Here is a 15,370-nt window from a genome sequence, read left to right on the forward strand (position 1 = left end):
TGGAACAAATAAATAATGATGGAGACATGTGCTTTCATTCTTCTATCAAGTCTTTATACAGAATCCTTGCAGGGAGCTTGTTTTGGATGTGTTACACCTAATGTTTTGTTAAAACTGGTTAGAAACATAGTTGAGGCAGAAGAAGCTACAGCAGTAATATCTTCTTGTTCTATACATCGCGCTGAATGACTAATTAACAAGAACAGCTGTCTGCCTTCCCTCCCGTCAATCACTTCCTTCACTTCTTGCACACATCCCTAACAGGGACCATTCACCTTTCACCATCCCTCGACTCTCCTTATCATTCAGCTCCACCTACGGGGGCAAAGCAGTGTGTCTTTTACCCAAAGCTGCCAATGACCTTCCCGCCAACATTAAATGTAAAAAAGTAAATATGGTTAAATGTTATGTTAAGAAACACATGCAATGAGAAAATGTGTGAGTATATGGAAGAATAAACCAGGGAATGAAAGGATGTGTAAATTATACTTTGTTACTTAACCTGTAAATAGTGTATATTGTTTTAGTTAGCTGATTTTTTCAACAGGTCAGGGGACACTGTGTACAGGGGGCCTGTCATTTTCACCTGGCCTTCCACAGACTCTATAAACATTTTTTGGTAAACACATAATGAATGAATGAATGAATTTATAGTTCAAAAAAAAGCAGAAATTAGAGAGTCTACCATTTTACAGTTTTTCTTATGAAAAGGTAAAGAGGAGGTATTGATATACACTGTTCACACCATGAATACACCATTTGCAATCATTAATGTGCATTTTCACATGTCTACAACCTCCTTAATATCATCAAAGTGCATCACTGAGATCATATTTTCTTTTCTGCTATGACCAAAGAAAGTCTGAACATCACTTCTGTCCTTCAAAAAAAATGTCTGATTTTTAAAGTCATTAGTAAATCTGCAATTCATTCTGCTGATATGTAGGAAAGCTTAAATACTTTACACTTTATAATAATTATATTTAAAATATTTAGTACCATTGAATAGTCTGGCTCCATGGCTAACTGGTTAGCAAACTGGCCTTTGGTCACAGGGGTCCCGGGTTCGATTCCCGGCAGGGTCGGGAATTTTAACCATCATTGGTTATTTTTGCTGGCACGGGGGCTGGGTGTATGTGTTGTCTTCATTATCATTTCATCCTCATCACGACGCGCAGGTCACCTGTGGATGTCAAATCAGAAGACCTGCATCTGGCAAGCCGAACATATCCTCGGTCACTCCTGGCACTAAAAGCCATACGCCATTACGCCATTTCATTTACCATTCAATAAGGTCATGGTCATTGGCTAATGCTCATTTCTGAACATAAGTTTCTCGCCTGCAGTCCCTGTCATCACTTTGACTACAGTAAATCGAAAACTGTTATTTTTTAAATCATCCCACTACCATCATGCACTTTCAGTTTACGTATATGTATCCAGAAGACAATTCACACATGATTCTTTTCATGAGCCTCACTTCATTATCTTCCTTAAATAATGAACCCGGAATTAAAGTCTCCCTTGCTAGGCTAATATTGTCTCATCTGGAGAAACTAGAATGTATATACGTATATTTATGAAAATTTATATGAAAGTAACTCCAATACAGAATCGATTTTATAGAGCTCACTGGAGACTCCTTTATTCAGACAACTGTTGCTGAAGTGAAAAATTCAAGTACAGTATATCCAGGCAATTTCATGGCATAATTTTGGAAATTATTGATAGTTTATAAAGAGGAACATCTTCAAGTTAGGTTTCTTGTTGAACCTAGTAATGAGCATAATGATTCCTTTATTTCTTCCATAGTCACAGGAACCCAAGTCATATTGGAATACTCTGTGAATGATTGTGTTACTACATGTCAGCTCTGCAGTACAGGGGTAGCATGCCTGCCTCTTGATCGAAGGCCTTGGTTTCAATTACCAGCCAATCTAGAAATTTTAATTCCACACTGAAGGCTTAAACAGAGTTCACTCAGCCTTATGAGACCAACTGAGGAGCTATCTGACATAAGAGGCAACCTAGAGACCCTGCCGTAAAAGCTCAGCATGCAATAATATGGCTGAGAATTAAGAATTTCGTCTTGCTGACTATAAGCACTCAAATATCTACAGGTTATATGTATGGGCTGCAGTCGTTTTGGCATGCCGTGTCCCTAATGGGCTGTAATGCCACCAGTTCTTTTTGTGCATTCATGATATACTGTATATCATCCCTAATTTGTTTAAACAATGAAATGGAGTAGAATATTGAAAATTTGTGTCATCAATCACATGCTGTGAATTGACCATTGATAATGACAGAAGTATGGACAATAAAGCATTTGATGACAAAAATCTATCACAGGAGAAAATGTGTTAGTAATGCTCAGACGTTTACTTGCATCAATTATATCACATGATACACATAAAGGGACATTACATAGATAAACATTCTGAATCATCTGATTAATGACTAACGAGGAGCAAACAGCCATTTAAGGGTCTTAGCCAACTGAGACAACTGCTGCCTTGCCAGGTGGTCAGTAGATAATGAAGTATGTACATGGTCTACTTCCTACTTCCTCAGTTGTATTGCTTGACTTTCTTGATCTGTGACTATGTTGAACTGCCGAAAACAAAAGTCATTCTAATATTGTTACACAAGGATAGTAAGAAAACTTCCAGACTTACCTTCATTGGAGCGGACCACCTTGACTCGTTTCTTGACATTGAATCCACGTAATACAGATCGTACAAGGGCGGCAATCATACCAGTACCCTTCACCTCCAAGAATAGGTCGTGAGCACCTGCAAAATACAATCAACCCAAATCAAGAAATGATTTAACTAATTCATTTTTATGTCAGTGTTATCAACAATTCTTTTGTGAAGATTAGGGAAGGATCAGGAAAGAATTCATGCTTCACTCTAGAAGTACACAAATTCTTAGACATAATAAAGTTAAAATAACTTGGAGTTACCATATCTATACTTCTACAAGGATTAATCCTCACTCACCGAACAAATGACCACGCTGTTTGGGTCACGTAGCTATAAGATTGCATTTGGGAGATTTTGGCTTCGAACCCCACTGTCAGCAGCCCTGAAGATGGTTTTCCATAGTTTCCCATTTTCACACCAGGAAAATGGGGCTGTACCTTAATTAAGCGCATGGTCGTTTCCTTCCCACTCCTAGCCCTTTCCTATCCCATCTTCAGCATAAGACCTACATGTATCAATGTGATGTAAAGCAAATTAAAAAAGAAACATTGAATCCTCACTCCTTGTCCAATAAGTAAGAGTGAGTTGGACTGAATTGCTCAGTCGGTAGAGTGAACAAGAAGGTGCTCAAATATGTCAGCCATGTGTTGGTGGTAGTAGCAGTAGTAGTTCATCCATACCAGTGGCACAAATCTTTAAGCCAGGAATTCTGCTCCTCCGTCTTCCCATAGATTGTTGTCCTTCAATTTTCTCCTCAATGATGAGTTGGAGAAGTTCTCTCACAATATGCCCAATGTACCTGAGCTTTCACTCCTTGATGGTTGTTAGAAGCTCTTTTTCCTATTTAACAAATTTAACAAATGTACAAGTACATTTTGAAAGCTTCATTCTGCCTCTCTAGCAAAGAGCTGAGCGTCCAGCGAAACTCAGAGATCAAGGTTGAGTTCTCTACTGATGAATGGGGTTCTCATACTGTTGAACAAATTTTTGGCTTGTGCAATCCTGGATTTCATTCTTGGGATTGCAAGACTCATTCACCTTTGTCCAAAGATATTTCAAGGATGACACTTGCTGAACATTTGTTTTGTTGATGTACAGGGAGGCCTCCTTAGGATTTTTAGAAAATACAATTAGCTTGGTCTTGCTAATATTTATGAATAAACCAAATGCTACACTGATCCTTACAATGTTATTAACAATAATTTGAAGATCAGTAAGGCTACTGGCTAATGCAACTGTAAAATCAGCAAAGAGTATGTTATTAATGACATTGCCATTGTTCCCGATGCCTAAGTTAACATTCTCGACAGCTTCTCTGAGCACAGTCTCAAAGTAGATATTAAAAAGGAGAGGGAACAGAACATAGCTCTGTTTCACACCTTTCCATATAGCTATGTTCTCAGTTCTGTCTCCCTCTATTTTTACCTCTGCTGTTCAGTTCCAGCAGAGCTGAGTGATGATATGTTGAGCACCAGCATCAACATCAGTAGTTTTTTAAATCTCAGCAAGTTTTCCATGAGATACACAATCAAGAGCTTTTCAGTAGTCAATGAAGCATACATGCATGTCTACATCCAGGCATCTCTGAGTCAAAACTTTCAAAGAGAAATGAGCCTTGTGAGTTCCCAATTTATTTACTACCTTATAATATATTAGAACAAAAGTAAAATGTAATTCCACTTCCATATAAATAATGCATTCAGTAACAAAAGCTTTGCATTAGTTGAGCACTCTGTTTGCCATTTCCCTCAGGCGATCATGAGCAGTCGGAATGCAATTCTAAAAGAGAAAAGGGCAAAGAGGCATACAAATAATAGGAAAATTTTTACTGCTGTAATGAGTTAGGGTGCTCAACATATGGCCCAATACCAAAAAATTTAGTTAATAAGGACTTTTTTGTAATTGTAACTACAGGTCAAATTAATTGAACTTTAGTGTTGTTCGCAATCAAGGGACAGTTCATGGAGTGAAATCTTATTAAATTTGACAGGGTGCTTAGTAATGAAAATTTTCTGCCTTCCTTAAAACTTGTAAGAAAATACTTTTGTGCATTAGTGAGTACTTACATTAGTGAACAAACATTCTTAAAAATTAAGTTTATAAAATTAAAATTACGTTTCTGGATCAGTGATTATTATTTGGTAATTATTTGAATACCTACATTCAATTCTGAGCTTGGCTGTGTCAAATCTATCTCCAGACATTTCAAAATTGTTACTTCAAACAAAGGCCCAGACCTCTCATCAATGTGTCAGTTTATCCAAAGTTAGAGTTTTATGTTTTTCAACTTGTTTTGTATTGTGTTTCAGGTTTACTGTTTGTATTGTCGAATAGCCACATGAGAGATTGGTTGCTGATTGAAGAAGGGGGCACCTGGGTGTGTGGATGTGTTTGTGTGTTAGAGAAGGACGAGGTGGGTAGCGGATGGTGGGGGGGATTGATTTTGTGGCCTGCAGTTCGATTAAGAATCTGCTATTTAGCCCACCCATGAATTAAGTTGAACACCCCTGAGTTAAGCCACAGGCAGACTTCTGATTTCACCACTCAGTTACCAAAAACAAGAGAGAGGGATAAGTTACACCAGCAAGATGAATATACTAGGTACACTGATTTATCATAGTTCACGAAGAGCCAAGAAAAGTAGAGCAGCTGAGCTAAATGACAGAAAATTTATCATGAAAAATGAAGGAACATACTTTAACATACTTTAACTCGTAGCCTTTCATAATCCTCAGCCAAGTGAACTTGATCACAGAGACGCACATACAACATTCAGAGCTTTTACCATTTATAACGGTTTACAAAGGAAGAATTTATATTAGACTAACACCAAACACAGTTGATCATTCATAAGTTAAGTATTGCCCAGTTAAAATCTGTCAGATTTCATCACCAAGTATTTAAAACACAGCTCGCTAAACATTACACTGTTAGACATAGTGTAGCATGAGTCATATGGGTAACTCATAAGAAAAAGGATGAGTTGCTGAATTAATGAGAGAAGTTTATACCAAACTGTCCAAATTCAAAATACCTCATCAAGAACAAATGTAAGGACAGAAAAAAGGAAAGCTAAGGGATATCACTAACTAGTGAAATACGGACTTGAGATATTCGAGGAAATTTGTCTGTAGTGGGACCAAGTAGAGTAGGCTTCGGCTTAATAGCAGCTAGTTTTACTAGCCTTGTAGCTCTACATCTGGGAGGCGGAGGGGCTGGTCCTCACCGTCGGCTGTCCTGAGAATGGTTTTCTGTTGTTTTCCATTCTCCTACACTAAGGTGAATGCTGGGACAGTTCCTATTATAGGCCATGATTATACCCACATCACCTTCTCTGCAAATCACATTACTGAAACAAATTCCCTTGGCCTGAGAGACAGCATTACTCTCTAACCTAATTAAACATCTGGAGTGGCCAAGATGCTGCGTAAATTCAGAGAATTTATCATTTATCAATATTGCCTTACAAAATACAAATTAATTCAATTTAGACTTTGTTCATTCAAATCATTAACATAAATTTAATCCCAAAAACAACAACAACAACAACAACAACCACGACGACGACGAAAACGACGACAACAACAACAACCACAACAACGACAATGATGATGATGATGATGATGACGATGATAATAACAATAGCAATAATAATAATAATAATAATATAGTTCCATGAAACGCATTCATGCAACCAAAAATGATATAACGGAAAATTAGCCAACCAATTAAAAGCTCATTAGACAACCCCTAAATAATTTTCAAAAAACAATTTAAATGACAGCAATAATAAAACAATAATAATAATAGCAGAAACAAACCAGTGCAATGCTATATATATAGGCCAAACAAAAATAAATTTCCACACTAGATACAAAGAACACAAAAATGTGACTGGATACAATTATTATTATTATTATTATTATTATTATTATTATTATTATTATTATTATTATTATTATTATTATTATTATTATTATTGTTGTTGTTGTTGTTGTTGTTGTTGTTGTTGTTGTTGTTGTTGTTGTTGTTATTGTTATTATTATTATTATTATTATTATTATTATTATTATTATTATTATTATTATTATTATTATTATTATTGTTGTTGTTGTTGTTGTTGTTGTTGTTGTTGTTATTGTTATTATTATTATTATTATTATTATTATTATTATTATTATTATTATTATTATTATTATTATTATTATTATTGGGCACTAAGAATAACAGCATAAAAAACTCCTAAAAGTACAGTTCAGCGTATCATTGACCTAGCTGGACTCACACCAGCGAGAGAGTACCATTATTGAGAGTGGAGAGAAGTGAGGACTTCTTTAAGATAAGTTCCAAATTTCTAATCTAATGATGTTCTTTCAAGAACAAAACATGTCATTCTATTTTAATTAGGTTGTTTCTTTATCAGGTATAATACTGTCACCATATGTCCTCATTTTTCAGGTAGTTTATAAATGTTATTCCAAAGCTAGTTTCGGCAGACTTAAGAACCTAACAGTTATTAGTAGACACTGACAGCTGTGCTGGATGCACCACTGTAACCTCGAAGGATATCCCCCTATTAATGCCCTTATGGATGGATAGACTTACTTTCATAACAATAATAAAGTTAATGTCCTTCTTTTTCTTTTTCACAACCAAGCTCTATAGCTGCAGTCGCTTAAGTGCGGCCAGTATCCAATAATCGGGAGATAGTAGGTTTGAACCCCACTGTCGGCAGCCCTGAAAATGGTTTTCCGTGGTTTCCCATTTTCACACCAGGCAAATGCTGGAGCTGTACCTTAATTAAGGCCACGGCCGCTTCCTTCCCACTCCTAGCCCTTCCTTGTCTCATCGTCGCCATAAGACCTATCTGTGTCGGTGCAAGGTAAAGCAACTAGCAAAAAAAAATATTTCTTTTTCAGAGTTTATCCCCCCATTGGAGCACTTTAATCAGTCATATACATTAACATCTAATAGTATTAAATAGAGTCACCTTTTCAGCTTCTTCCTCCCCTCCCAAAACTTCTTCTTTCTGTCGGACCTGGCTGCTCTTTGGATGTCAGTAATGGTGTACTTCCTTCATTCAAATGTTATGAGTTTGAATTGCAAGTGTTTATTCCTTAGAATCCTCTTCTCTTCTTTGCCTTCAATCTGGAGCATTGATAAATTTAATTCTAAATCATTTATGATATCTGTGAACCAAGTGTTCTTTGTTTTGTTTTTCCAGAAGCAACTAAATAACTGATTCACCAGTCGGGTTTCTGGCAGTCTGAATATATATGACAAAAAAGGCAATTCTCCTTTTCCACATTGTATCTATTATTGATTCACTTTCACAATATACCACTTCATTAGGTAATAATCTCCACTGGCCATCAACTTTGTTTTTCTTATTGATGATTGTCTTGATGATTCTTCTATCTAATTTCTGCAATTTATCAGTTGTTGATTTAGTGTTAAACTTGAAAATTGTTTCACTAGCATATGTTGCTTTGGATTTTACAATTGTACTGTAATGAAATTTAGCATTCATGCAGACAGATTTTTTTTTTAACAAGTTGGCCAGGTGATTCGCTGGGCTGTTTTCAGTTTAGATGTTCGGCTGTCAATCAATGTTTTCTCTTTTGTGTTCCAGGTTATAATTTCCCCGAGATATTTGAACTTATTTACAATCTTAATTTATTCGCAACTGTCGAGAAGAATGGCTGGTGTTTCAATTTTGAAGGTCGGCATCATTTCAGTCTTTTCAAATGAGATTTTCAGTCCGATTTTTGTAGCAATTTTGTCAAGTTCTTCAATGTGAAATTTATCTTCTTCCACACTACAAGCTAGTACTGCAAGATCGTCTGCAAATGCTAGGCAATTAAGTTTAATATTTCTGCCTATCATGATGTTTGAATGACATTTTTTTTTACCCATTCTCGCATGATTTTCTCCAGGTCACAGTTAATCAAGATTTTTTCCCCAAGTTGTTTTGTTTCATCGCACCGACACAGATAGGTCTTATGGTGACGATGGGACAGGAAAGGGCTAGGAGTGAGAAGGAAGCAGCCGTGGCCTCAATTAAGGTACAGCCCCAGCATTTGCCTGGTTTGAAAATGGCAAACCACGGAAAACCATCTTCAGGGCTGCCGACAGTGGGGTTTGAACCCACTATCACCCAAATACTGGATACTGGCCACACTTAAGCAACTGCAGCTATCGAGCTCGGTCACAGTTAATCAATAACGGTAAGAAGTCTCTGACGAAGTCCAGTGTGGATTTCAAAATGGCTCAGACAATTCATCTCTAAAGTTGACTTCGACTTAGTATTCATAAGAGTAATTCCAATAAGAATGATGAGTTTTTGGTGTAAACCAAATTCTTTAAGGACTTTAGTAGTGACTCACGACGAATACTGTCATAAGCTTTTTCGAAATCAACAAAAGTGATGATTAATCTCTTGTTCCGAACTCTATGGTATTCATGATCTACTTAAGACTGATGATTTGATCGGGACAACTTCATCTTGGTCAAAATCCTCCCTGATATTCTCCCAGTTTCTGGTCAAGTTATTCCTGAATTCTAGTATATATAATTTTAGATAAAATCTTATAAGCATCATCAAGCAGAGATATACAATATTTAAAAATTAAGAGGGTTCCTCCTATTCAATACAAAGATATTTATTAATGTGAAAGAATCACATATCGTTCAAATGAGGTACTAGTTTTGGCACCAGATATGTGCCATCATCAGCCACAAAGTCAAATCGGGCAAACACAATAAAACCCTAAAACAACTTTATACACACTATAACATCTGCATGGATGAATATGAAATATGACTTTAAAACAACTTTAAAAACACACTATAACATTTGCACAGATGAATATAAAATAAAATATGGTAGATGAAGTTGCATTCCATTTTAAAATCCGTTAAAATGATGACTCCGTTGTTGTATACCCATGGCGGTTTGTCCAGCTTATATTTAACTTTAGTTTTCTAAAACTGTTAAATTATGCTGTGAGGTTTATTGTCATATGAAGATGACACTATGTGTGTTCTGTAGTTTGGTTCCGGAAAATAAACGTAAACATGAACTTGGTAAGATCCAAAGAATTAATTCCCACTTCAATATGGGTTGAGGAACCTGGGGAAGAAATTAGAAGTCGAATTAGGCAAAAGATCGGAAGGAAAGATCAAAAAGAAAAGTCTAGAAAAACCCAGAGAATACTAGAAACGAACTCACCTTGAGCAGCCTGAGTGATCGGCGGAAAGAGCTGGACTGATGGATGCAATTATAAGGTTAAGGGGCGAGGCGTAAGGGAGGAGAGGGGAGGGGTAGAGGCGGAGCAACTGTCACAGAGCTAAGGTGGAGCGGAAGGATGTGGTAGTGGGGGTAAATGATGTGGATATGTACTGCGTATGGTTTGAAAGATCGAATTGTTTTTAGGTGCTCTAATATTTCTTAGCCATTTAATTAAGAGATCATAAAGAATATTAGTTTTCTCAGAAATTTCATCTAAATTATAGTTAGGGTTGAAATATTGATTGCAATGAATGAAACAATTTTCGACGATGTTCATAATTGGCCCTTTGTTTGCTATTTGAAGTATTTCAAAATCATGTTCTATATCAGTAAACTTATGATTAGAGTCGTGAATGTGTTGGCCTATAGCAGAAAACTTGTTATATCTTACCGCGTTGACGTGCTCTGAATATCTGGTTATGAAGTTGCGTCCTGTTTGTCCCACGTAGGAGGCGCTGCAGTAGATACACTTGAATCTATAGATTCCAGATTTGGAAAATCTGTTAGAGGTGTTGACTGATGTTGAATTATGTATAATTTCTGAGGTCCTATTATTAGTTCTGAAGAAGATTTTTACGTTATGTTTTCGAAAAACATTCGTGATTTGATGGATACCGTTGTTGAATGTAAAAGTAGATGAAACGTTAGTGATAGGTTTTTCTTTAGTGAGAGTAGTCTTGGGCCGGTGTCTAAATTTATTGATTATCTGTTCTATAAATGATCTGCTGTAACCGTTGAATTTGGCGATTGCTCTTATAGTGTTGAGTTCGCTATTGAGGTCTTTTTTAGACATAGGTATCGTGAATGCACGATGAACCATGCTATTATACGCTGCACGTTTGTGTGTTTGAGGATGTATGGAATCTTGACGAATAGTATTGGCAGTTTGTGTCTGTTTTCTGAAAATTCTATATGAAAGAGCAGATGGATTTCTGAGAATAGTTAAATCCAGAAAATTAATTACTTTATTATTTTCGGACTCAAGTGTAAATTTGATGTGGGGGTCAATATTGTTTAGTTCTTGTTAAATATTGTAATCCCACTTCAATACGGATCATGAAATTTCTAAATATTAAAGCAGAGATATACCTCAAAAATTACTGGGATCCGATCTATCACCTTTTATGTGCAGTGGCTGGATTATTGCTGTAGTCCATTCCTCAGGCATTTCTTCATTATTCAAGATGCCTATGATATGGTTATGTAAATTTTGAAGGGTTTGTTTATTTGCATTCTTCCATAGTTCTGCTACCAATTGATTCTCTCCTGCTGCTTTGTAGTTCTTGAGGGAATTTATTGCTTTGATCACTTTGTCATGAATTGGCAGTATAACCTTTTCCAGTGGAGTTTTATTCTTTTAGAAAGGACCAAAATCGAATTGTTCTTGTGGATCTTCACAGTTAAGTAATTCTTTAAAATAGTTGACCATAATTTTAACATTATCCCTATTACTGTGTGCCATTTCCCCATTTTTATTTTTCATCATAAGTGTAGGTGGAGTGTACTTTGATTGACATTGTTGAAATGTTTTGTAATAGTCTCTTGTTTCATGTTGACTAAATGCTTCTTCTATGGTATTCAGTGTTTCTTTTTGATAATTTATTTTAATTCTAATTTCTTTAGCTGTTTGTCTTCTGGCATTCATGAGTTTTTTGCGGGATTTTTCGGTTTTCCGTTGTTGGTCAGATAACCATACTTTATGCATTTCTTGAATTGCATTGTCACATTCCTCCTTCCATCAGGCATGTTTCTTTCTTTGTTTAATGGGAGCAATTTACTCAGCTACAGTTTTCAGTTTGTTAATTAGCATCTCCAATTTGTCACTGATAGGTGTTTTAGATCTCTCCATATATATTTTATTATTTATTAAATAACTGGGATCATAATTTCTTCACCTAGTGGATTGAGATTTCTTAGGTGCTTAGGTGTTAACTTTATTTTTGATATATAATGATCTGAATCAATGTCAATCTCCCCCCCCCCCCCGCAGAGGACTATCACATTATAAACTTCTTTGTAGTACTCTCTCTCCATGGCTACATGGTCACTTTGAAACCCCCCCAATTTTACATTAGGACATTTCCAAGTCATTAATTTGTGTGGTTGTCTCTTAAATCTTGTGATTTCCAGAATAAGTCCATGGTCCTCACAAAGTTCGATTAATCTTTGCCCATTTTTGTTTGTGAATTTATAAGCTGGCCATCTTCCCACTATTGCATGATATGTTCTTTCTTGTCCTATTTTTGCATTGAAATCTCCAAGCAACAGTTTAATGTTTACATCAGGGATGTTTAATAGTAGATGGTCCAGTTCTTCCCAAAATTTAACAGTTTCTTCTTTTTCCTTGGCATTTTTGTTGTTTTTTGGAGCATGGGCATTTATCAGAGTATAAGTTTTATTTCCCTTTTTAAGTGTTAATGTTGCCATTCTTGGAGAGGTTAATGAGAAGTCCTTGATTGAGTCCGATATACTGTTATGGACTAGAAATGCCATTCCAAATTGGGATTGTCACATTCCTCCTTCCATCAGGCATGTTTCTTTCTTTGTTTAATGGGAGCAATTTACACAGCTACAGCTTTCAGTTTGTTAATTATCATCTCCAATTTGTCACTGAGGGGTGTTTTAGATCTCTCCATATATATTTTATTATTTATTAAATAACTGGGATCATAATTTCTTCACCTAGTGAGGTTGATTTTCCTGGAGGGCCTTTGTAAAGGTGATATCCTCTGGATTCTATTGGATCTTGATCCGTATTCCTAAGTTCCTGAAGAGCTGTTATTAAAATTTTATGTTGATCCATTATATCTGTTAAATGTTTCATCTTGCCGAGTTTCATTAGTGAGTATATGCTGTGTGTGGTGAAATATGAAAATTTCCCTGGATTGTTGAATTTAAGTGTTCTCTTAGTTTGCTGCAGCTGCATACTCCTTTGGCCTTCCATGCACTCTTAATCACCTTGACCTTCTACGTGACACTCCACCATATCCATATGGTGCCTTTGCTTGGATCGGAAGATAGGAAACTTAAAAGGGTCCACCTTTTCAATACAAAATTGTTATAGTTTATTACAACATATATTTACATTTGGAACTACTTTCGACGCTGTTTGGCGTCATCTTCAGCCAAAATGTGGGAAATAGGCTAGCATGTAGACATTTATATTACACAAGGCGTTATATTAAACAATACACATCTTGCAAGGAGATAAAAACAGGGACAAATATAGAAACAAATGAATCGTTGAGAAAGCAAAAGTTTTACATATTAAAAATAACCTTAACCACACGTCTTGTAGTGCGAAAATATTCGCCTTGAATGATTCCTGAATACAAAATGCACGCGCACACATTTCTGAAGAGCCAGCAGGCAGGAAAAAGTAAAGTGAAACCTTAAGAGTTCTTCTGAGAAGAGTTCATCATTTTTTCAGTGTTCCGACTAACTAATGAAGTTTCCCTTGAGTTCCTGATAAATACACACAACAGGAAATTCTCCTTCACTCTCAACAATAACTATAAAGACCAACGGTAAGTTTCATTTTAAATATTGTGCAGAGACGTGAAGGCATGATCTTGAGCATGATATAACTTCTTCATTTAACCCAATTTTTTACACAAGGTGTTATATTCAACAATACACATCTTACGAGGAGATAAAAACAGGGACGAATATAGAAACAAATGAATCGTTGAGAAAGCAAAAGTTATACATATTAAAAATAACCTTAACCACACATCTTGCAGTGCGAAAATATTTGCCTTGAATGATTCATGAATACAAAATGCACGCGTACACACTTCTGAAGAGCCAGCAGGCAGGAAAAAGTAAGGTGAAACCTTAAGAGTTCTTCTGAGAAGAGTTCATCATTTTCTTTATGTTCGGACTAACTAATGAAGTCTCCCTTGAGTTCCTGATAAACATACACAACAGGAAAAACTCCTTCACTCTCAACAATAGCTATAAAGACCAACGGTAAATTGTATTTTAAATACTGTGCAGAGACGTGAAAGCATGATCTTGAACATGATATAACTTCTTCATTTAATCACCTTTGGAATGCCTCTCTCTATATTACGTAGCTTCATTAACACCACCCTTCTGTAGATGCACAAAATAATCTTGTAATCTTCACAGGTCCGGTATTCAGCTCGACGAGAATATAAAATTGGTATTAAGGAATTCATTTTCTGAGAGTTTGGAGGTTGACTGTGCCAGTATTTGTGGTGTATTGTTGCAGCATTACGTGTAGGGCGGGGGCAGGTTTCTATGATGTTTATTGCGGGACATAAGGCGGTAAAGCTATGGCGCGAGATGAAGAGGAGCAGGGCGTGTTGGATAGTTTAGGTCTGGGGAGCGGCCATTGTTGGATTAGGAGGGGAGAGGGAAGGAGCGGTAGGGGAGGAGGAGTGGAAGGAGGGGAAATATGGAGGGTGATGTGGTGAAAGTGTGCGGCGTGACAAAGTATTATGCATAATGTGAAAGACAGATCTGTTTTTCGGGATATTCATGTTTTTGAAAAATTCAATGAGAAAGTTGAATAGGATCTTTGGTTTCTCTGAGATATCATTTAAGTTTAGGTTAGGATTGAAATATTGGTCTAAATGAATATAGAGGTTTTCAGTGACGTCTAGGAAAGAACCTTTGTTTAGAATATCTAATACTTCAAGATCTTGATTTATTTCAGTAAAGTTGTGCTTAAATTCTTTTATATGTAGGCCGACCGCGGAAAAACGGTTGTGTTTTATGGCATTGACATGTTCTGCATATCTGATTTTAAAGCTGCGTCCTGTTTGCCCTGGGCTCTTCAGAAGTGTGTACGCGTGCGTTTTGTATTCATGAATCATTCAAGGCAAATATTTTCGCACTGCAAGATGTGTGGTTAAGGTTATTTTTAATATGTATAACTTTTGCTTTCTCAATGATTCATTTGTTTCTATATTCGTCCCTGTTTTTATCTCCTCGTAAGATGTGTATTGTTGAATGTAACACCTTGTGTAAAAAATTGGGTTAAATGAAAAAGTTATATCATGCTCAAGATCATGCCTTCACGTCTCTGCACAATATTTAAAATGAAACTTACCGTTGGTCTTTATAGCTATTGTTGAGAGTGAAGGAGAATTTCCTGTTGTGTGTATTTATCAGGAACTCAAGGGAAACTTCATTAGTTAGTCGGAACACTGAAAAAATGATGAACTCTTCTCAGAAGAACTCTTAAGGTTTCACTTTACTTTTTCCTGCCTGCTGGCTCTTCAGAAATGTGTGCGCGTGCGTTTTGTATTCAGGAATCATTCAAGGCGAATATTTTCGCACTACAAGACGTGTGGTTAAGGTTATTTTTAATATGTAAAACTTTTGCTTTCTCAACGATTCA

At 36.2% G+C, this 15,370-nt stretch overlaps 1 protein-coding gene across 1 annotated transcript in view; it reads right to left on the bottom strand.

The window, feature by feature from the left end:
- The window catches only part of LOC136875925 (protein sneaky), a 209,621-nt gene that overhangs the window by 22,311 nt on the left and 171,940 nt on the right, over window positions 1–15,370 (bottom strand). Inside the window, exon 13 of the mRNA XM_068228258.1 lies at window positions 2,679–2,795. Coding sequence (XP_068084359.1) covers window positions 2,679–2,795 — 117 coding nt within the window. The remainder of the gene's footprint in view (window positions 1–2,678; window positions 2,796–15,370) is intronic.

The sequence above is a fragment of the Anabrus simplex genome, chromosome 6 (assembly GCF_040414725.1).
Source record: "Anabrus simplex isolate iqAnaSimp1 chromosome 6, ASM4041472v1, whole genome shotgun sequence".
Lineage (NCBI taxonomy): Eukaryota > Metazoa > Arthropoda > Insecta > Orthoptera > Tettigoniidae > Anabrus > Anabrus simplex.